The following is a 23,420-nucleotide window of genomic DNA, read 5'->3' on the forward strand; positions in this document are numbered from 1 at the left end:
ATCACATAAATATTAACTCCAAATATAATACGACAATTTTCTTATTATTGTTATATTCATCATAATAGCCGATATTATCCTGCCGCCGTTCCATGTTATTGTAAAATTGCGATACCCAACAGGGTTACTTGTTATTATACCTTTTTATATGCAGTAACTGTAATTCAACTGACGTAACTAGGGTAAGGGCTTTTTCCTTGCCAGGACGAAGCACGAAACGCATATAAAAATAACAAAATAAAATTTGTCATCAGCTTGATTAGACCAGATTTATTACGATTAAAAGAAAAGTAATCGTGACATTATAAACTTATAGACAGTTTAGTCCTTTCTAGCCGGAAGCGTAGCGGATGTTTTGCATAGAGGAGTACCTAACTACTTCACACATTTGCGTGCAGCAATACTCGTCACGTCACGACGCGAATGCAGGTGTTGTGTGCAGATACCTGCACGGTCACAGCCCGGTCAGTTGCCCGGACCATCTTACCAGGTCGCATTTGGTGTGAAACTCGTTGTACGAACCAACGTTGGGCTATCAGCGTATACGCAGAGCCGACTCCGCGAACTCATTCCGCGTTTGAACGTCGAATGCGAGTACCCGCGCTTCTCACCTGACAAGTTTCAAAATGATCGGAATATAGTGAAATTGACTCATATCGTGAATTAAAAAAGGATTTAATTTTTTAAAGGACTAAAGATTAAGTAATATTAAAAATGGCAGTAGTGGCTGTAAAATTTTTAAGTGAGTATTCTTCTTTTTGCTGAATGGCTGCGGGGTAATTAATTTATTTTGAAGTCACATCAAATTATTTTTCTAAATAATGAGTATTTAAAAAAACTATTTCTGTTCTGTCATTGATAAAACTATTTAGGAAAATTATAAGTATATTTTTTAACAAACAGGAATACTTACACTAATAGAAATATATCTAATATTTAATTATGTTAATACCAACATACTTAGATACTATTATTCTTTTGCTTTATCATTTCTGTAGTTATTTACTAGGTATATTTTATTTTATTACATCGCTATCGCTATGGTATTTAATCGAGGGTTTTGCAATGGAAAGTACGATAAATATGTGTAACTGATTAAGTTAAAATATTACATGTAGATTAGTAGGTACTTAAAATGACATAATAGAATTGTGATGTTTATTGCATAACACATGTCTTTTGGTAATAAATAGACAATGGGTACACAAGTATTTTTAAGTTTAGATTATGAAGGGAGTTAGTTAGGAGATATACAAAGGAATTGTGTAAGGGTCGTAGCAAGTCGAAAGATGTAGTCTCTGCCTACCCCTCCAAGAAATAGCAGTGTACGTATGTAGGTAAGTACTTACGTATAATTTTAGTAGGTAGGTACTTACGTGCATTATTATTTCTTTAGAAAAGAAAATTAAATCGACCGGTCGATATATTTACTTACACGTGGATAAAGTTGCGGTTGTGGTTGCGGGCACGATAACTAATAAAATAAAAACGAAACACCTTTCAATTTTGTGTTAAAATATATACATGTACAGTGGCCCACAGAGAAAATTATACCCTACGTTATAGGAAGGTGGTATACTCTTATATGTGTTTATCCTTGCATAAGATGGCTTAAAGTTAGGTGGGTTTAAGTAAATAAGTTTTTAATAACGAAAGTATTGTTGCCTCAGTATATCACAGCACAAATCTTAATTTTCGTGATTTATCCTTATTATTGGGAATCTATATCTAAAATTACAAAATCAGTAGTATTGAGAACCCACTAATCCATTTGTGCAGTCATCCAAGTTACTGTTATAAAATCCACAGCCTTTGTTATGCCAAACCTCTTCCGATGGATTGAAACGTGTAGCTAAAGTTCAACAATAACTTCAGTACTCAGTCTCACTGAGGTGCCATTGTATAGGAAAAAACCTACATCATGATGACAATAATTTACTAAACATGTATGACATGACGATTTTATATTAGAAAAAAAATACTAGGTGCTGTAGGATTTACCATTATATGTTTAGGTGGGTTTTTACATGAATTTAAATAGGACATCAATATTTTATTGAAATACATGAGAACAGTGAACATACATGTACATAAATAATATCATGTAATCTTACGGAGTACACACAGTCAATAGCTAAATAGCATATTGATGAAACATCAAATAGTGACAGGTTTCTAACCTTAGACCTACATGATAGTTATAAACGTAACGATGGTGTAAGAATATTGATAATAGTTGGAATATTCTCTCTACTGAGATTTTTGATCCTGTAAAAGACATCAACGGTATCTCGTAGAACCGTCGTAAAGTTTGTTGGTGCGTCGATGTCTGTGTGATCTTCAGAAACTTTTAATTATTTGTTTCCTTGAACATAAAGATGATGATATTCCATCCTACTAATCCAATCTTATCCTAACCTTCAAAAGCCTTCTTAATAATATTAATGCGAAAGATTATATAAGCATGTGTGGATGGGTGTGTGTTTTGTTATACTCTTTCACGCGAAACTTGACGAATTTTGGTTCTACACAGTTAGAACGAGTATTACACCTGGAATAACAAGTAATTTTTATTCTGAAATTCCCACGGGAGCGAAGCTCCGGGGCTCATCATATTTTTATAAGTAAATCTTTAGTTGATTTATTAATATTCGAAATATTCCATAAGGCAACCGGCTTTTTGTGGTGACTCAGTCCGTATAACTCGGCTATATTTGTTTTAAAAGAAAGAAAGAAAATATTTTCTAATGCGGCAAAACAGTTAACACGGTCATTTACTAAGTTTTGGTAACAACCGGACAGCCGTCATATTGACGTATAACTTCACTGACAACAACATTGGATCAGCTTTCACAGTAATTCTGGTAACTTCTACGTTAGGCTGCAAGAACTTTCCGTGGGTGAAACATAACATACATATGTAATTTATGTAAACCACTTGCGTGCGTAAGCACACTAAACTAATAAGTGCAAGGAGTACCTAGTCACGAAACGCCTGTTAGATAATATGGGATTGAAGGGAGAATAATTCGTAGTTTTTTTTGTAAAGAATCTTATGAGAGTAGTATCCAGTAAAAGCGTACTTTTCTTTTTTAAAATATCGGTTTCCATCAATAATTTATTTGAGGTCGATGTTTAATAATAATTCAGAAATAACCTATCCTAAAGACAAACACTGTTTACAATTTTGTTATTTTCTTGTGGTTAACTCACGACACGACCATGACGCCCGGCACTTTTGAGGCCCGTGGTTATAAGCCCTTTGCTGAATCATTAACAGTAGTAGTTTAAATTATTGGTTTATTTAGTTGATCTTATTTTGGTTTGAAGGACCAGGTTGTTTAAAAAGAAGATCCATGCTCCGATGATCCAAAAAAATCTATTTATAGCATCCTTGGCAAGTGATGGTTATAATTAAGAACTTTAAAAGGAACACTATTAGAAACAGGGGATTCTTATTTTAGTCGATCTTTATGCAACTTGCTACTACTTATTTGAGTATAAATATCATCAAAAAGCCATGCAGCTACTGGTCTTCAAGTTTTTTTAAAGACTATTGGTTCGGTCTACTCCGTAAAGGAGATAGACGAGATTTTATATACCTAAGGTGAAAACCACGCTTCATACTGAAGACGTAAATAAAAATTGTATTGTGAAGATGCTTTCTAAGGTACCTTTACCTGAATTGCGGAAGCAATTGTCAATAGGAAAATAATTTCTTGCGTACAATTGCTCTAGTCATTAGTATTGTTACGCAATGTCTTGTTTTGTGTTATCTTACCGTAAACAATCGGATTAACTTTAAATAATACATTTTTGTAGATATCCTGCAGGGCTTTCCTTGAAAATGTAGGTACCTACGGATTTATCCTTATCCGTTTTATTTTTCAAATCATATTGCAAAATTTTCATGCCGTTCATGAAACTTATAAATAAGTTTCTTTCAAGTTTCTATTTTATTTAAGACAGTCCTGAGGAAACTACAATATCCATTTTTGCCTTTTGGCTACAGAACCCTAAAAGAAGTAACTAAGTAAAAAAAATCCAACTAGCGAAAAAATAACTGTGCATCCCATGTTGGGAGTAATGGTAATGTTTATCATTTGTCTGTGTAAGGTTTGTGCAAAGAAATCGTTATCCTACATTTTTGTTGAGATCTGAGTTTAGGATAAACATTAATTATTAAAAAACAAATAATTTCCTTGAAATAAATAAAAATGCATTTTCAAAAGGTGGTACATAATTGTCTACTCATGAATTGTTAAAACGAAGATCTGTTAGAAAGCAACAATCGAAATCGTACCTACCTACTTTTTAAGGAAAAGTTCACGCAATGCATTTTTGTTTATAAGTAACAGAACCCATTCGTACTGCGGACATACATTATGTCAACAGAAAATTTGTTGGTCTTTACAAGCGATTGTTTTCAAACACGGCTCATGTTGATACTCAAAAGAGTGCAGACGATAAAAAAATCACTATTGGCAAACGCGCGAGAAACCGAACGTGATTTTATTGGATTTTTATCTCTGACTGCTGTACACCGCCGATTTTAGTTAGCTTGAATAGAAATACTGCACGTACCTTACATTATATATAATCAATTTCAAACGTTTTTATTAGAAGATGCTAGAGACTACACAGTCTTTGCAAAAAAATGATTTACTGAGTAGATACATACAAATTATCTCCATAACTTTAATCTCAATGCATTGAGATTAAGATAGTGACAGGTTGATAGACCTAAAAGAAGAATCCCAACTAGATACTTACTTGTTTGCCCAACTAAATATAAGTAAAAACCGGGATCAGGATATTGATAAAATTCATACCTATGTGTTAATAATTGAAGAGCAATTTATAAAATTTTCTGAACACGAGTAAATAATGTTTCATCGTAGTTCAAATATAACAATGAGGAAGTTTGAAGGTCGTTGCAAAATGTTCATGACATTGAACTACCTAGGTAGGTAGGTACCTACTGTGATTTGGAATTTATATTTATTTACTGTATTGCGGGAATGCCCAACGAGTGCTGCTCAATGAAAAACGCATAATTTGTTGTTAAGTAGGTACCTATATTGCTTGCAATAAACATAATACTTACAAGTTATATATAATTTTAATTGACATATGTAGTTATTCAGAAAACGCTCGCGTAATAGTAAGTGTCGTGTGGTTCCCGGCACCGATACAAAAAAGAATAGGACCACTCCATCTCTTTCCCATGGATGTCGTAAAAGGCGACTAAGGGATATGCTTACAAACTTGGGATTCTTTTTTAGGCGATGGGCTAGCAACCTGTCACTATTTGAATCTCAATTCTATCATTAAGCCAAATAGCTGAACGTGGCCATTCAGTCTTTTTAAGACTGTTGGCTCTGTCTACCCCGCAAGGGATATGGACGTGACCATATGTATGTATGTATGTAATAGTAAAAACGATCCTTTTAATTTCCCTTCCCGTGGGAATTTCGGGCTACCCTATCTTAGTGCACGCATAGACCACTTCATGCCAAATTTTCAAATCTCTTTATTTTTCCATATTTGTTGCATGTTAGGCAGATAATTAATAAGTTTATTTTGAATTTCTATTTAAAATTTGTATCATTGTTTTAACGAATAATGTCAGTGCCGTGTGGTTTCGGCACAAATAGAAAAAGAATAGGACTACTCCATTTCTTTCCCATGGATCTCGTAAAAGGCGACTAAGGGCTCATAAACTTCTGATTCTTCTTCTAGGAGATGGGTTAAGAATTGATTTTCAAAAGTTACATAGTCTTCTTTTTTCGAAAGATGGGAAAATAGAAATTTAATTTAGCGGGCGGAGCTGCGGTTAAATAGTAGGTACTTTATTCAATACCTAGTTTAATATTTTCTGCTTTGTTTGAAGACAAGGATAATGGACAAACATATACTCACATTTATAAGACAATTCAATTAAAAATATCACAGAGGCAAATGCCTGGAGTAAAGGTAATAAGAAACTGTCATAATTAATATTATTGTTAACTGATCATTGGACGGTCTGGTAATCTGTCACTAAACTGTTCCCCATTGTGTCAAGTCACATGCCAATTATGATGGCATGAGCTATTAGCTCCGCTTGGTCGCTCCACTTAATGTTATCTAACTTTATAAAAATAATAATGCGAGAGAATAATAGAGATTTAACATTGATAAAAATAAAGCGTTTAATTACAAAAAAATAAAAAATGTAAATGTAAATTGTTTTTATAATGCAAATAAATTACGATTTCATTCGTTATCGTCAAGGTACATTTAACTAGAAACATTGGTAACAATAATTTAAATTCAATGCGATACCAATGCAGACAAGGAATAGGTATAGAAGTGTTGATATATAACATACTAGTTGTGCCCCGCGACTTCGTCCGCGTGGAATAGTTATTTTGGGCATCATTGATGAATAAATTTTCCCGTTTTTTTCACATTTTCCATTATATCTATAGCTTTTCTCGATAAATGGTCTATTCAACACAAAAATATTTTTTCAATTCGAACTAGTACCTAGTTCCTGAGATTAGCACGTTCAAACAAACAAACAAAAAACTCTTCAGCTTTATAAAACTAGTATAGATTAATTTGTGATAAAGATCAAAATAAAAGTATCTAATGATAACAATATAAAATAAAAATTTGCACCCCAATAGTTGTATAATTATCAAACGTTCATCTAATAAGTATCTAAAAATGATATCTATCTAAGATTTATAAATAACATACTATAAATTACATATAGTGATTATATGTATATGTATGTTATTAATGTAAGAGATTTCACTTGCGGGGAAGAGAAAGAGCCAACAGTGTTGAAAAGACTGAAATTCAACATTCAGCTGTATGGCTTAACAAAAATAAAAAGTTTAAAACGTAAGGAAAGTGATTTCCTCAAAGTAGGTAGGTATCTTATGACTAAGTATATGTTGTGATTCGAATATCCGAACTCGGATAAAAATCACATAGAATAAAGTCACCATTTTGTATGTATGAACACATACTGTTCTTCCGTACCAACATTATTTTTGTTAGTTACTCTTATAATTTCTAAGATGCTGCACTGAAACTTTTCAAGTGGGTATGTAGTGGATGTTTAAAGTACCTACTATTATAGCGGATACCTTTATAATTTGACATACACATGGGTCATCGTCGCAGTATTTATTTTTATTTTATTTTTGTTACCTTTATTCATGACCATTTATTTTTTGTTTACGTAATAAGTAGATAAAACGTTGAAGGTATCTCATAATACTGAAATGGCGTTTTTTAATGTTAAGAAAATCTGATGAATTTATTTTCCTTAAATTATTGGAACTCTATGAAATCGTGACTAAATTTTCCTCGTATATACGAAGAATCACTTTGATTAATATCCATATAATAAACATAATTAAGGTGATTCCCGACGTACTTTAGAAACATCAAATCTTGTGTGTACCTATCTCTGTTTCTTTAACGTGTACGCAGCGATTTATCAAGTTAAAACAGCGGGGGAAGCTGCAAATCGTCTCACAAATTATGTATAAGGTACACACTATTATGCCCGTTTCTTAACTTGCATAGTAGGTATAGTCGTTTATTGCTCAATAGATAGATTACTTTTCTGGCCTAAAGTTTCTTACTTACTTATTAGTCATTACTTACTCATTAATTAGTGCGTATTAATAATCATCTGCATTGATTAAGAAGATAAAACTTGAAAAGGCAACAGGCAGACTTTTGCGGTTATTAATTGGTTGTGATTCAAATTCATTCACTCGCTTGGGTGCTTTAGTGATGCAGTCAACAGGATAAATACTTTTTAACATTAACCTACTTACTCCTTTTTTTACGATATCTGACAAGTTTAAGGTTTTCCCCAACTTCGAAAAATATATAAGGATTCAGTTCTATTTTATTTTGTATTTGTTACTGATTGGTGCACATAATTACGTTATTTCTTACCTGACCATAGATATCAAGTGATGTGTCAGGGCTTGGGTTTTAATAAAAAAAAAGTTCTATTTTTGAAGCACCATAAGTTTGTAACCTATAAGCTTGGTACTAAAAAAAATCTTATGTGACAATAGTTTCTATGACTTTTTGGAAATTTTATGAGAGAATTTCGATGAAAATATAATGGTCTAGAACCATACGTATGCGAATCTAAAGAGGCGCGAATCTGTACCGTACATTTAATATTACTCTAAATCTTTAATTAAACTTTGGGTTAAACCTTCTTTATGTTTTTGCTTTGACGTTTTCCTCGACGTTACCCTTGTTCTGAGACGTTGCAAAACCCGTGCCAAATTGCTATATCTATAATTATACTAGAGACTTTGTCGGAGACTTTTATATGCAATTTATAATGTTTATTTATAAAATTAAATACTTTTAGAAAAAAATTCAAGATCTGTTGTAAATATGACATTGTTTGTAATTTGAATAATAATGTTAGAAACTCAGGAAGCAACTAATAGTAACATCAGTTATTTGAATAGCCCAATAACTAAAAAGCGTATGTGTATTATTTACTTTATTGTTAAAGTCATAAATGCATCTTTATTTCATTCTAAAAGAGAGAATTAATTAAGTTCTATTTATTTGAACATTCACAAGATCGTTTTGATTGAGTGTTTAACAGTTAAACTCTAGTTTAAAAGCCAAGATGACTTCTCGACTACTGTGAGAGAAGCTTTAGTATTTTTCAGCACGACAATCAATGTATTTTACCTTTATGTCTTGAATGTGAATTGCCTGCAGTGGAATTTGTGTTGATGATTTCTTATTCTATTAAGATGATATGTAGGTATAATAATATCATAGGTGTTGAATATATTTAAATGTATGCCTTTCCAGATGTGATACCAGTAAGGTTGAACTTGTGGATAATGCTGTTCACGAGTTGTTGGGTGATTTACATGCTTCGAGTGAATATGAGTCTGAACATAATCGCCATGGTGCCACAAGCAAGCCAAGGAAACGTTTCGTAAGTATACATCACTATCATGTTTGTAACTATAAATTTGTTCTTGAACCTTGCAGAATCTAATAATAATTTACAATAAAAACAAACAAGTACTTACTTAGGTACCTACAAGTTTCGCACAAAAACGTGAGGAGATGGGAATTCTTAAAACTAGTTTCTTTGCATGATAATAATGTGTTATTACAAAAAGTATATTTTTTGTCTTAAAAGGCAAATAGGTACGAGCATTAAGGTATGTACGTACGTCAGTACTATTTAAATCTTTTTAATTTTTTGAAATGTTTTCAAATAAAAATCATTTAAGTACTTAAAAATATCAAGATTAAAAAATAATAAAAAGTCGTTTTATGAATATAACAACACCGCACTAAATGGGACCCATAAAAATTAAGAATAGGAATATAAGAGGAATAGTTGACATTAAATTGTTTGGTTAGGTATCTTCGTATAAGTTATAACTTTTTATCGTGTAAGTAGGTACTTGATTTGTAATATGATGAGTAGCATTTTTCTTCAAATTATTATGATTGAGACTAGTTTTGTCACGCAAGCAGCACAAATCTGTCAACAGGGTACAACAGGGAAAATTGTATTGTTTTCTGTTATAGGATAAAATAACCTAACTACCTAATGTTGTATTGACATTAATCGATACGTTATTTTCGCATGCAAATTTTAAATAACGCGAAAAGGTTCAAATAACGAAAATTTAAAGTAACTTATATCAACTGGCACATTAAGGCTGGGCTTCAAATAAGTTATTTAGGGCTTTTTATTTACTGGTACATAACAAGTAGTATTTGTTCACAAGAAAGAGGTGCAAGGAGAGGCTTCTGGGTGCATAGAGGTTTTCACTCTGTCGTTGCGTCGGGGTGAAAAAACGTGACACTGGGTGGGATGGCACAGGTTCAAATCCTAACCCAGCCATGTACCAATTACTCTTTTCTGATTTATATACTTTTATTGTTTAACGATGCTCTTACGTTGAGAGAAAACATGGTGAGGAAACCTGCATATTCAAGCTACTGGATGTGTACCTAGCTTAACCATCATGCAATATACTTAGTTAGGTTGGTAGTACCGATCATACCTATATCCAGTTTATAGGAATAACACTTTCTGGTAATCTTGGTGTAGTAGACATCAGTAACTCTTTCTGAGTACTAACTTTTGTTTCATTGCAAACCGTAATATTAGGATCTGGGAAGAAACTTATTTACACATTGAGGCAACTAGTGCTTACATCCATTATCCGAGGTGGATTATGTTCCCCTACAAGGTTGCTGAGGTCAGACTGTAGGTAGTCGCTTCGTGTAAAAGCCTTACTCGCATCAGTTAAGGACACAATCGTGGCTTAATTTCAGAGGATGATGACGATTGGAGGTATTTTATCGTAGTGGACCAACCCGACTGTGGCGTATCTAATGTGTTTGTTGTTATCAGGACGCGATCGCAGTGTGGCCAAGATAATGTGACGAACGAGACCCTCCATCATGAGGACATCGCTGACGTCAGGCAAGCACCACGGCAGGTACATATTATATCAAACGACTTAATTGTAGTTATAAGATATAACCTTCTGACATTGTTCACTCATCGGTGCATCGTTGTTCATTCGTCCATTATCAATAGGTAGACGTACGAGTATCATTATTGTCATTATTTGTCTTTATAATTTACTGAAATTCAAAATTCTAAAAATTCTTATTTTAAAATTTTATTAATTATCTAGATATTATGGGATACTCACTTAATAATTGTCATATCTTTTGGTGTCACAACATTGGTTGACGTCAAATAAATTTCTTAAAACAAAGTTTACTGCCGTTTAATGCACTGCAGCATTTTCTTCAACTTCACGCAAAAGAAACGAAAAGGAAAGCACCAATCTTTGTATAATTCAATATACTAAAAATGTACGAACAAGTGCACAGTCAACGGCAAAAAAACCTGACCTCATGATAGATTTGCTTGTATCAATATAATCTGGTGAAATAGTCGTATGTTAATAATACATACATACATAAAATCACGCCTCTTTCCCGGAGGGGTAGGCAGAGACTACCTCTTTCCACTTGCCACGATCTCTGCATACTTCTAATGTTAATAATAATAATTCTTTTTTGCTGCCAAAGGTATAAATAAATAATATTAAAAAAAAGGCAGGTAAGAGATCATGTACTAGGTATTTTTATATGATTACTTATATTATGAGCAATTTCTTATTTGAAATTGATCCAAAAGTAGGTTAAAATTTTAATAAATATAACACTTGTTTGATATAACAGATGTGTGCTAAAGATGTTTGTAATTATTTTGCACGCTCTAAATATTTTATAATAAAATTGATAACCTCTTCGGTGAACATTTCATTTGAATGGGATCACCTATCCAACCCATGTTTGAAGGGGCCGGCCTTTTCCGCAGTGTCGGCCCGTGAAATAAGGAACACAGGAAGGATTTGATATAGGTACATAAGAAAGATTTATTTGCAACGTAAACATAATGTCGCTACACAAACACATTGTAATTTTACTAATAGATATTATATCATTTCCAGTAAAGTACAGACAATTGTTAGCTCACACTGTTTGTGTAAATACTTACATTATAACCTGTCATACGGGCCAGCATAGCTCGTGTTTATTATTAGGTACCTACCTATACCTCGAAACTAATGATAAATCTACTTCCAAACAGTATACAATGTTGCATTGTTTTGCGAATTTTTGCATACCTACTTATAGTTTTATTTATTGAGTGTCTGCTGCTGGATAATATATACCTACCATTGTCATTTATGTAACTTCCCTTTCATGTTAATAAAACATGACATTTTGTTGATCATTCTTTACATACTCATATCTCGGGAACTGATTTTCAGATATTTCAGTCATGCACTGAGTCATGCCAGTTACAACATTAAATATGACACAGAAAATTCATAGGTATGCTGTGCGAAGTAATCTTTAATCGCGACGATGGCGACGAATATTAATGAAATAAATCAAACAGAACGAAACGTTATTTCAGGTACCAGGTGGAGCGTCATTTGATTGGTCAACAGATCAGCAGGCTTTGATCCTTGGGTCGTACTTTTGGTCGTACCCTGTGACGTCACTAATTGGTGGGATGGCGTCTGAACGATGGGGACCCCGTTACGTAGTCCTCATAGCCACAGCAGTCAGTGCTGTTCTCACTGGACTTAGCCCGGTCGCAGCTAGAATTAATCATATAGCCCTTGTTGTTATACGATTTGGACTTGGTCTTGCGGGGGTGAGTGAATTTTAGTGATTGCATAGCGAATGCCTTAATCACCATGTAATCTTCAACAGCAGTCATGATGATCCATAATAATATAGGGAAGATAAATATGTACATAATATATATTAATCTGTCTAGCTAGTGTGAACATTGAAGACTAAAAAGTGTGTGTTCGTCATGATTACTTAATGTAATATTTGTCATTCGATGATGTTCAACTAATATTAAGATTAGATATTTGTTATTAGCACAATCCATATCAAGACAAGTTTATAAGCAGTTTACGTTTGTTTTGGATACTTTTTTACACGCGGTAAAAACTACACATTTTGCATATTAGATCATTTCCAGTTATTGTAGTTATCGCTTTATTTAATAATACCATAATTTTATATAGGGGTTCGTGTATCCAGCTCTTCACGTTCTGGTAGCAAGATGGGCTCCTCCAGCGGAAAAAGGGAAATTTGTGAGTGCCATGATGGGCGGTACCTTAGGCACAGTCGTCACTTGGTCTCTCGCCGGACCCCTAATAGAAAAATTCGGATGGGCCTCCGCGTTCTATGTACCGGCAGCCATGTCATTAATATGGTGTTTATTTTGGTGGTATCTAGTAGCAGACACACCCTCGGAACACCCTAGAATCTCGGAAAAAGAGAAGAGATATATTTTAGACGCACTCGGGGACAAGGTCAAGAAATCTAAGGTAATTGAATATTTGCAAAATACCTCTTGTGAAATTCTTGGTGTCGATAGTGTGACTTTATCAGCCTTTTACTTGTTTAACATAAAAAAGGGTAGTGGTAAATCTAGCTTTATAATAATAGATGGCAGAAAATTGAGTAACTTTGAAGTCAATTCTTGCAAAATGCATTTTGTAATAATTCGTGGTTTCTAGATAATTATGAAATGAATAGGTACTATGGTTCAAAGTATTTATAAATTTTCAAACTACAATTTTTTTTAATGATTTTTTTTCGTTATGATCATTTTTTTCCATTGATTACACATATTAATTTTTTTCATTTCAGGGCTTACCACCTTTCAAAAGTATATTTACATCACTCCCCTTCTTGGCCATGGTGTGCATTCACTACGGAAACTTATGGGGGCTCTACTTCATTATGACCGTTGGACCAAAATTTGTATCCAGTGTGTTAGGATTCGAATTGTCTGCTGCCGGCGTGATTTCTGCTCTCCCATACTTAGCTAGAATGTTCTTTGCCACTATTTTTGGAGTTATTGGAGACTGCATTTTAGCAAGAAAGATGATGACGACGACAACAATAAGGAAATTCTTTTGCCTGTTCTCACATATCATTCCCGGGATTCTATTAGTAATGCTTGTTTACGCTGGTTGCTCAACTGCGCTGTCAGTATCTCTGATAACATTATCCATGGGCTTTAATGGAGCAGCAACTTTGACCAATCTGCAGAACCATCAGGATTTAGCTCCCAATTATGCTGGAACTTTGTATGGAATCGCCAACTTCTTAGGAAGTACCGCTGGATTTTTCACACCTATGATTACTGCATACTTTACTAGAGATGGGGTAAGGAAATTAAATCTTGCAACATGATGATAAAGTTTCATTTCTCAAGTGTGTACAAATGTTTTATATTTTTCTACAGAATAGTTTCGAGCAATGGCGTCCTGTTTTCTTCGTTGGAGCATCAGTATATATTGTAACTGCTATATTCTTCGTGATATTTGGTACCGGAGAAATACAGCCATGGAACTTTGGTGACGATGATGCTGCTGCCAAAGATGATAAAGAAAATGGAGACATGAAAGTGATGAAAAATATATCAACTAATAATGGTGATACTAAAGACGTAAAAGAAACTTCACTTACAGTTGAAAAATAATAGTATATATAATAGTATTAAAACAGGTACTGCTTACGCCACAATCAAAGCAGTATCATAAATTGAATCTCAAAATCTTGAAAATGAGATCAAGAGGGTATGCTGAATTGCTCATGTACGTACATTAAATTAACTATTTATTTATAGGCAAAAAAATCACACGTATGTATCTTACAAAGACTATCTGAAGGACTTACATTAGTGTAGTTACTATTTTTACTATTATCTTTGACTTTCCATAATAGCAGACTGGCTTTTATTCTCTATGCTTACGTCTTGACATATTTATAACATGCGAATTATGCATTTAATTAATTAATTTATGATGTAAATTTTAAGATAGTTTTTAGAAGCTCTGATTGATAAAAAGTATTACTTTAGTAAGTATTCTACTTTTGACTAAAGCATTTTACTCGTGTAACATCATGACATGACATGTCATTATTATATTAATATGTTTGCTGTGATCTTTAGTACCAAATTATATGATTATATGAAAACATTAAATTAGATATTTAGTATTATAATAAATATTGTAGACGTATATACCTAATTAAGTAAATACTCATAACCGATTGTTCTTAAATCAATACATATCAATAGACACCTCACACATGTTTAGTTATTTTTTGTTTTTTTTTTAACACTGACAATTAATTTTAAAGTTTTCAATGCTATGTAACTCTATTTTAATGAGCATTTCGACTTTTTACACATTAGATAAATGAAATTCCTAAGATATCTCTTTAAGCTTTGAACATAACTACATGATGTAAATAAACTTAATTTTCTGCATTTTCTAATCGACGTCATTCGAACTAAGTACCTATAATTGATCCAAATCGATGCATCTATTGATTGATTGGCTTCAATGACATTGTCGAGTATGGTCACCATCATGCACAAAAACAAAAAAATATATATAACTTTTCTTCGATTACCTTTTTCCACTCTTTACGTGGGGTGGGCACATTTTTTTTCTTTTGCTATTCATATTGAAAAGATTTCGCTTCAGTTTTATGACCGTGATGTGTGTGCCCTTGCCCTTTAGTCCCTGTTACGACGTGCACAGGAAGACGTGGAGTGGCCATATTCTATTCTGCCTGCAGTCACGCAACTATTTTGTTTATATCTAATTACTATCTATGAATTATTTTTATCCACGTGACAATAATTGAGTGAGGAATCTCAGGTCATAAATATTACAATAATTAAGCCATTCAATCAATAGATGCATCGATTTGGATCAATTATAGGTATTTCAATACTGACAGTCAAAAGTTTATCTCATTTTAATGTAAAGTTAATAAATAATCAACTTTGTTTAATAATAAAGTGTCTTATTTGTTACTTCGGCATGTGTGATCTTGTGATGTAACGATGTTAATATGATTATATACTTATGATAAATTATTTGAATATAATATACCTAATATTGATATTAGATGTAACGTTGTTGAAAAAAAATTAAATATTAATAACAATAAAAGTGATATTGAAATGAAAACAAATAAAATTATAATTACTTATGACTAATTATTTTTATTTAATGGACCTGGAATTAAAACGTTTAATCGGTTTTATTAAACTGCATACTTAAAATGTTGTAACGAAGTTTCTAAGGTTTATGATTGTAAAGTTGTAGGTATCGGTTGTAAAGTTTTAAGACTTTGCTGTGTCATTATCAACAGTGATAATGTGGTTGGGTTGAATCTACAGTAAATTGAATCTACAGTAAAGTGCTTTTCTGAAGCTACCAAAGATATAATTCAACCCAACATAAATCCGTTCTGGATTTTGTACAGAGTCCTCCCGAAGAAGTGGACAGAACATGCGATAGAATGATGAAGACTGTTTAACACAGCAAATACCTCAAAAATAATGTGTAATAGCATAATGAGTTCACACTCGACCTTACAAATCTAGTTGGCTCCGCATTATTATGTAAATAAATGCAATATTCTACGCCAATATTTTTTATTATTTTTTTTTATATAAATGTTTAAAATTAGAGTTCGAGTGATCGTAAGTCTGATGTGTTAAATAAATTCTGGTTTTTGTAATAATAATCTAAATATATCTAACATTTATTTTTTAGATTGGGATTATGATATATCTAGGATACTTTTTGATATACAATGTTCGATATAATTTGAGTGTCCACGTGGTGGATTTAGTAAAATTGACAAAAAGAGAGGAAGACGGTGTTTATAATCAGTCTACTGTTCTAAGATCACAAGCTACAAAATCTGCTGTAAGTAAATTAAATATTCAAGGACTAGACAATAGAATTTTAGAATTAAAATCACACAATCAGTAGGTATACTGAAAATCTTAATTTACTTACGTACGGTACGAAAAGTAGATACAACAAAAAACTGAAAAGAAAGCACTAAAGTGTAGGTTGGTACTTTGTCAAGTCTATAAGAACGAAGTCCTTACGTTTCTGTATGTCCTTAGAACAAAAATACTAACGAGCATTGTATTAAATTACCAATGTAAAAAAACCAACACAAATCTGATGGGAAACCCCCTCCGCCTCATGATAGTATTAAAATTATTCTAAATATTGCTAAACATATTTCCAGCACGTCGTGGAAGTTTTGTATTGGGGTGACATGAAAGTTGCGAAGCTGTTTTCCGCTTACCACATTGGATATTTTATTTGTTTTCCTATATTTCACAACTGGGGAGACAGGTACGTGGCGCGTAAGTGAGCAATAAATGGTTGCGGTTCATTGATGCAACATTATATAATTGCCATGGAAATTGCTCTAGCATTTTCCTTAATCTGTTATGGGTACACACTTGTTCAGAAATTAAGTAGATACTCTTTTTTTTAATCTTTGAGTATAGTAATAGAACGGCTTCAGTCATAGATACTTTTTTCATTTCGATTCCATTGAAGGGGAATCTATCATCATTGTGTACAGCAAAGTGGCTTGCCATAGCTAACTGAAATCGAGTGGTTTTTCATTATGTAACTATAATTAGATGCGACTTATCCATTGAAACGATAACATTATTTTTATAGCGTTGAACCTGTTCGACTTACCCCAATAAGGTAAATTGGATTTTTGTGATATTAAAGCTTATGCTCCGTCTCGCAGGATCGGTCCTACTTGGGTAGTGGGAATAGCTGGGATGACATCAGGAATATTGTCCTGCCTAACTCCCGCTGCCGCCTATTGCAGTTTTTGGTCGGTATTTATTTTGCGGATAGTAATGGGATTTTGTGCGGTTAGTTTTTTGTTTAACATTATTTTAAATTAAGTGTTTATATGTAATATAGTGCTATCATTCTAATTAGGAATCCCAATTAAGTATCTAATCAATATCCTTCTGCCGGAATTGTATGGTCACGTCTTACTTGCTGAGGAGCCCAGGATTTAGTGAACTTAATTAGACGGTATATGACTAAATCAGTTAGAAAATGGCACATAATTATAATATAGGAACTACGAACGTATTAAATATAACTTCGCCTTTTGAAGTCGATAATTGATACTCGTACTAAGGCAGGTACCCAATATAAGTTATTCAATCAATGAGTCAACTTTTTCGTGTATTCCGGTAATCAATTAATAATTTATTGCCAAAAGAATTCATCTTCTTTTTTTCACAGACCAACTGTCATGCATTAGGTAAAAGTAGGTAGATAAGAAGTAAGTATATTTATTTAAATCCTCAGCTTAATGTTAAAGTTAAAAGTGAATAAACCTTGTTATTTTTTGCTCTGTAGGGTGCCATGCAGCCCAGTATGGTGCAGGTTTTGAGAGACTGGGTCCCGCCAATAGAAAGGAACCATTTTATGTGGGCCTATTGCGGTAAGAGAAAATTGTTTCACATTTTGACATGCGTCCAAACACGTGCGGCACGCGCGCGGCCAATGTTACGTCGCTTCCTCACGTGTTTTTGAAAGTTTGGTTTTGAATATTTTGGCCAAAATAACACGACAGTGACATCAATAGTGAAGTAGGGTTATGTAAAACTTTTTTACAGAGTTCAATGAAGTTCAGAACCTAATTGCGAACGACACTCAACGGTTCTTATCACACTATGCTGTAAGGTTATGTACGATACGTCCAAAACAGACTAAACGTATTTTGTGATGAAATTACGTCAAAAAGTAAAATTTTTGGCGCGTACTGGGAAGCGAACTGAAGGTGGTCAAGCGTAAACGTAGACGTGTTGTATAAAAATATTAATTTCAACCTCTTATTTTCAACTTCAGCCTGCAGAGAAAACTAATCCCCATTTCATACAAATAGTACTTAGTTGCCTGCAGGCTACCTAAAATTCGATTTTATTTATAGGCATTACAACTGGTACTTTTTGCACTTTTTTAATCTGTGCCGGCGTGCATTACTATTCCCACTGGCCAGTGGGGTTCTACATCACTGGTGGGATGCAGTTGAGCTGGTCAGCTCTGTGGGTCATCATAGTCACGGACTGCCCGCAGAAACATCCATATATTTCTAAAGACGAGTTGATGTACTTGAAAAACACTATCGGAACAATATTCCCTATCAAAGTAATAGTTTTTGCCTTTTTATAATTTTAAAATTCTCCTGTATCTGTAATAATAAAAAAATATAAACACTAATTCTTTAAACATGTTAAACGGGATGTAATTTCAAATTAGGTATTGATTTAAATATACTTAAAGTAAGTATTTGTTGCTCAATTTGCTGAGCAAGGGTTAGTTAGCTCTTAAATTTCATAAAACAGAATTTGCATTCGTTTCTTTTGGCTTCGCACGGGTTCGCATTTACCTATAGATATAAACTTTCCTCAGAAAGTCCTTTTTCCAACATTTTATACCTACAGCAACCAAATCCATCCACATCTTTCCGAGATTAGGTATACATACATATAGATAGACAGAGAAAATATGGGAACTTTATAAAATGTAGTGCTGTGTCAGCTAATGCGTACCTAGGTATATTCGGATTAAAACCAGCAGACCTCTTATGGTATACATCAGTTCCAACGGCTCCAATAATCTTTTTATCTTTTTTAGTTAGCAAATGCTCACACGCCCTGGAAGTCCATAATCAGATCGGTACCGTTCTGGGCTCTGTGCATGTTAAATTTCGGATACGCTTGGTTCATCATAGCGCTTTGCCTACACGGACCATTCTATTACTCGATTGTTGTTGGCTATGGTATTTGTCATGTGAGTATTTTGTTACAGAAAATAACAAAAGAATGAAGAATGATGAATATAAGAAGAAAATATAAAGATGCTCTCGTTATATTTCTTCTTATATTCGGTTTATACTCTCAGACTGATTGTCTGTTCCGGTGGCAAACCATCTACTTATTTATATTGAATGCATTCCGCGCATGAAAGAATAACCCAGACAATGATTTATTTACCAAACCTTAAATTATTTTCTACGGGTAGGTATTTAAAAGACACTTTATAACTGAAATGGCTATTGCCCGCGGTTCCCCACGCGTTTTATGTAGGTACCCATGTCCTTCCCCGTACTCCACATTATATACTTACATATGTATGCAAAATTTCATGGAGATCAGTTAAGTGGTACGTTCAAACAATCAATTTGGATGACATTGCTATGTATGAAGCACATTATATCTTATTTCAGGCTGCTGCTTTGACGGCTTTACCTTTCATTTTACGGTTTATTCTGGGAACAATCGTTATACAAACTTACCATCGGTACAAGTTGAATACAGATGTCGTGAGGATAAAAAATATCAGAAAGTATTTCGTTATTTTTTGTAAGTAAAATGAATAAGGTAAAGAAAAAATAAAATAAATATTCACGATGTCATCACATAAGTATAATACAGTAACCCTGTCAAGAAAAAATAGTGGTCGCTGTCATAAGTTAGGTAGCAACAAATAAGAGCAATTTCAACTTGGTAAGAATACATTTTTGCACAAGTATTAGGATGGAACTTAGTTTCTCTTTACCTACTAGGTTTACTCATTTTAAACGCATACTTACAAGCCAGTTTTTATCAAATGATTTTTTCCTAATCAATAAGTTTATCTCTTGTTTGTTTCTTAGCGCATGTGATTCCAGGAATTTTGATAAGTATTTGTTGGCTACTGCCTGTGGTGCCTGGGCCGATCTTATTGTCAACAGCAATAGCTTTGACAGCAGTAGGAATGGAAATGACCTTAGATTTATGTTATGTGAGTATTTTGGCACCCATTTCATTATCATCATCATATCAGCCGTAGAATGTCCAATGTACAATATAGAACATAGACCTCCCCCAGTGTTTTCCACCTCGCTCTGTTGGAGGCAAGGCAGCAAGACCTGCATCCGACATTTCCTCGCGGGCTTCACCAGAATGTCGATCTATTTCGCGGGAGACCATCCTACGCTGCGCTTTCCTGTACGTGGTCTCCACTCGAGAACTTTTTGGCTCTAATAGCCTATTTCCAAAATAATACTCTCAACTGTCATGATTAATCACAACTCATTTTTGCTGGTCCACTGTTAACTCCTTTTGATATTTCGGACACGTTTTGCACACACGTTACAAGCATTGCGAAAAAGAGCATGGAGTCATGCCCGCAGGAACTCGTGGAATAATATTGGTACCAATGTAACCATTATCTTCCTGTCATATCCCGGTTGCATCTTCACCTCTTTGGAAAGAAGAACAGGATCCGCCTATAATCACGACCTTGGCTTATAAGTAAATCAGGTTTTTATACAATGTAAATACCGTCTGACCTCCTCAGGTGAATCATGAAACCATGACGTAGGATATGTTATGTAATATGATTTTAAAAATTCACATGAAGGTGCAAAACATTGTTAAACTGAAGTATTTATATACTGATTTCAGGAATTAACCCCAATGTTTGTAAATTCTGTTAACACAGTTATTAAAATTATTGGAAACGCGGCTGGAATTATTGTTTCGTTGGGTGTGGGGGACATTTCATGCAAGTACAAAGTAATTTAGTTTCCGTACATGTCTTGTTTGTAAAAGAATCCCAAGTTTGTAAGTCTTCTTATATTGACTTCAATTATTTCATGGTAAAAAAGCATTTTTAGTTACTGAATGCCTGCATTTATAGTATTTAGTGGACTTGTACGACATACATGGGAAATAGATGGAGTAGGTATTCCTATTCTACTGTTTCGCACACAGCATTTTCATTCATCAAAAAATTTGTAAACGTATGGATGTCTAGATAAAACCAAATGTACAAAATGTTAGGTTCAACGGAGCTTTTTATTAGCAAAATGGTTTTATTCTTAAAAAAAATATGTACATTTTCCAGAATTCACTTAGCACATGGAAACACATATGGTGCTTTCATGCCTTGGTTCTGCTTTTAAGTGGAGTTGTATTTATTTTGTGGGGCGAGACGAACGTGCAACCATGGAATACACTAGGGATAAGAAGGTGTTTTTTTCTTATTTGTAGATAGCATAGATAAATAAATAATAAGGTAAGTTCCTAAACTAAAGACGTGACCATATGTATGTATGTCCTAAACTAAAAATCTAGGTACATCCCTTTTACCATATCTAATTGACCCGTAAAATTAAAATCTAATACACACATTTGCATGAGGCGACCCAAGTGTTATTTCGAAGTAACCGCCTGTTTTCAAGTGATGATTTCACGAATTATGACTACCTATTCATTTGTTTTTGGGAGGAGCCAAGAGCTGCTCTTGACCAGGATTCTAGATTGGGTAAATCAGGTTTTACACAAAGCGACTAATGCGGACCGAACTCGACGAAAATCTGAGAGTCTAACCCACATTGGAACAAGGTTACAAATCCAGGTTGCCTAAATGTGCGGAAACCTGAACATTAATAATGTCTTCCGGATATTGTGAAGCATCAAACATAGGTACCTATGGCTACCTAACATACCTAATAAATTAATGGTTTACGTAATTTTACCCACATCCATAGGCAGGGGATTTAATTAATTAAAAAAATATATATATTTTTATACAGGCCTGTACTCCAAAGATTAAACCCTAAAGTTTCTATTATGTCAAACATTATTGAGGTCGATGAAGAGGAATCTGCGTAAGTTCAACGTTTAACTACTTCCTTATAATATTCGTAACTAGTTACTTTCACCGCGTAAAAAGTACGTTTTTCGACTTTTCCGTAAAATTTGATGAAGATTGGTTCAATGATTTAATTGTGAAGATGAGCAATCAGACAAGGGCTTTCGCATTTATGACAAGCAAATACCTACTAGGTAGTAAGGAAGTAGATATCTGAATGCTTGTGTGTGTCTCAGAATTTATATTAGAGTATACATAGGTACATGGGAAACCCAATTGGTACCTACTTCTTTTGTCATACATACATACATTTATCGTCAAGTCTATATCCCACGCGGGGTAGACAGAGCCAACAGTCTTGAAGACTAAATGGCCACGTTCAGCTATTTGGCTTAATGATAGAATTGAGATTCAAATAGTGACAGGTTGCTAGCCCATCGCCTAAAAGAAGAATCCCAAGTTTATAAGCCTATAGTTGGAAAGAGATGGAGTGGTCCTATTCTTTTTTGTATTGGTGCCGGGAACCACACGGCACCGGGAACCACACGGCATCTTTTGTCATATTTATTATTAAGTAAGTACGTCTCTGAAGGCAAAGAACCAATTTAAGGTAAAAAGTTGGATACCACATTAAAGAAATATTTTTTCTTGTGTTTCACATCAGTTCCAAATCGTTAGAAGGTTCATGACCTTTACGTTTAAATCTCTATGTATATTCCTAAGATTTCACGCTAGCCTTATTTATTTTTCAGAAATGGGGAGCCTATTTCAGAAGTTGGGGAATTAGCCCAACCCAAAGTAAAATATAAAATATCACAGATTTAAGGCTGTCGTTGCACCAAATATACCTTTATAGAAAGTGAAAAGTGAAACTGATGTAAAATATAAAATCGTTAAGAGTTTATATATTTAGATTGTAGATATGTTTTCTTTACTTTTGCTTCCTTTGCTAAAGGATCTTGAAGGATCCTATATTCTATTTATGAATCTCTGCCAAATTTCGTCAAAATAGTTCTGTAGTTTTTGTGTATATGTCACTTAATAATAGATATCTATTAAAATATGGATAAATTCCAGCTCGACGTACGTGACTTTCAATTTTGGTCTCCTCGAGAACATTTCCAAAATCCAAATCTTATTCCTCTAAGCCTGTAAGGGAAAGACATGATTTATCTATATTGAAAATTCTAGGAAATCTCTTTATTTGATAAAAAAAAATATAGGTAGATAGTTGATACTATACGGAGCCCATGTGAAATCTTTTTTTGA

General features: G+C 33.6%; 2 protein-coding genes and 1 long non-coding RNA gene across 3 annotated transcripts; 2 read left to right on the forward strand and 1 right to left on the reverse strand.

The window, feature by feature from the left end:
• Window positions 1-472: 472 nt before the first annotated feature.
• On the reverse strand, window positions 473-2,123 carry LOC132902701 (uncharacterized). The gene is made up of 3 exons (XR_009657215.1): window positions 1,764-2,123; window positions 1,436-1,474; window positions 473-611 (listed from the first exon to the last, which is right to left on the reverse strand). It is a non-coding gene; the product is annotated as an uncharacterized LOC132902701 (long non-coding RNA).
• Window positions 605-15,752, forward strand: LOC106142261 (sialin). The gene is made up of 7 exons (XM_013343965.2): window positions 605-742; window positions 8,863-8,992; window positions 10,436-10,523; window positions 12,026-12,268; window positions 12,654-12,959; window positions 13,285-13,806; window positions 13,886-15,752. Exons 1-7 carry the CDS (start codon window positions 715-717, stop codon window positions 14,120-14,122), a joined length of 1,554 nt encoding a protein of 517 aa, XP_013199419.2. The 5' UTR covers window positions 605-714; the 3' UTR covers window positions 14,123-15,752.
• A 477-nt stretch (window positions 15,753-16,229) lies between these two features.
• On the forward strand, window positions 16,230-23,387 carry LOC106142216 (sialin). The gene is made up of 12 exons (XM_060949016.1): window positions 16,230-16,376; window positions 16,711-16,820; window positions 17,233-17,362; window positions 17,865-17,949; window positions 18,439-18,656; window positions 19,146-19,301; window positions 19,738-19,873; window positions 20,167-20,294; window positions 20,960-21,070; window positions 21,402-21,526; window positions 22,093-22,167; window positions 22,904-23,387. Exons 1-12 carry the CDS (start codon window positions 16,230-16,232, stop codon window positions 22,974-22,976), a joined length of 1,494 nt encoding a protein of 497 aa, XP_060804999.1. The 3' UTR covers window positions 22,977-23,387.
• The last annotated feature ends 33 nt before the right edge of the window (window positions 23,388-23,420 follow it).

Source organism: Amyelois transitella, chromosome 17 (genome assembly GCF_032362555.1).
Source record: "Amyelois transitella isolate CPQ chromosome 17, ilAmyTran1.1, whole genome shotgun sequence".
NCBI lineage: Eukaryota > Metazoa > Arthropoda > Insecta > Lepidoptera > Pyralidae > Amyelois > Amyelois transitella.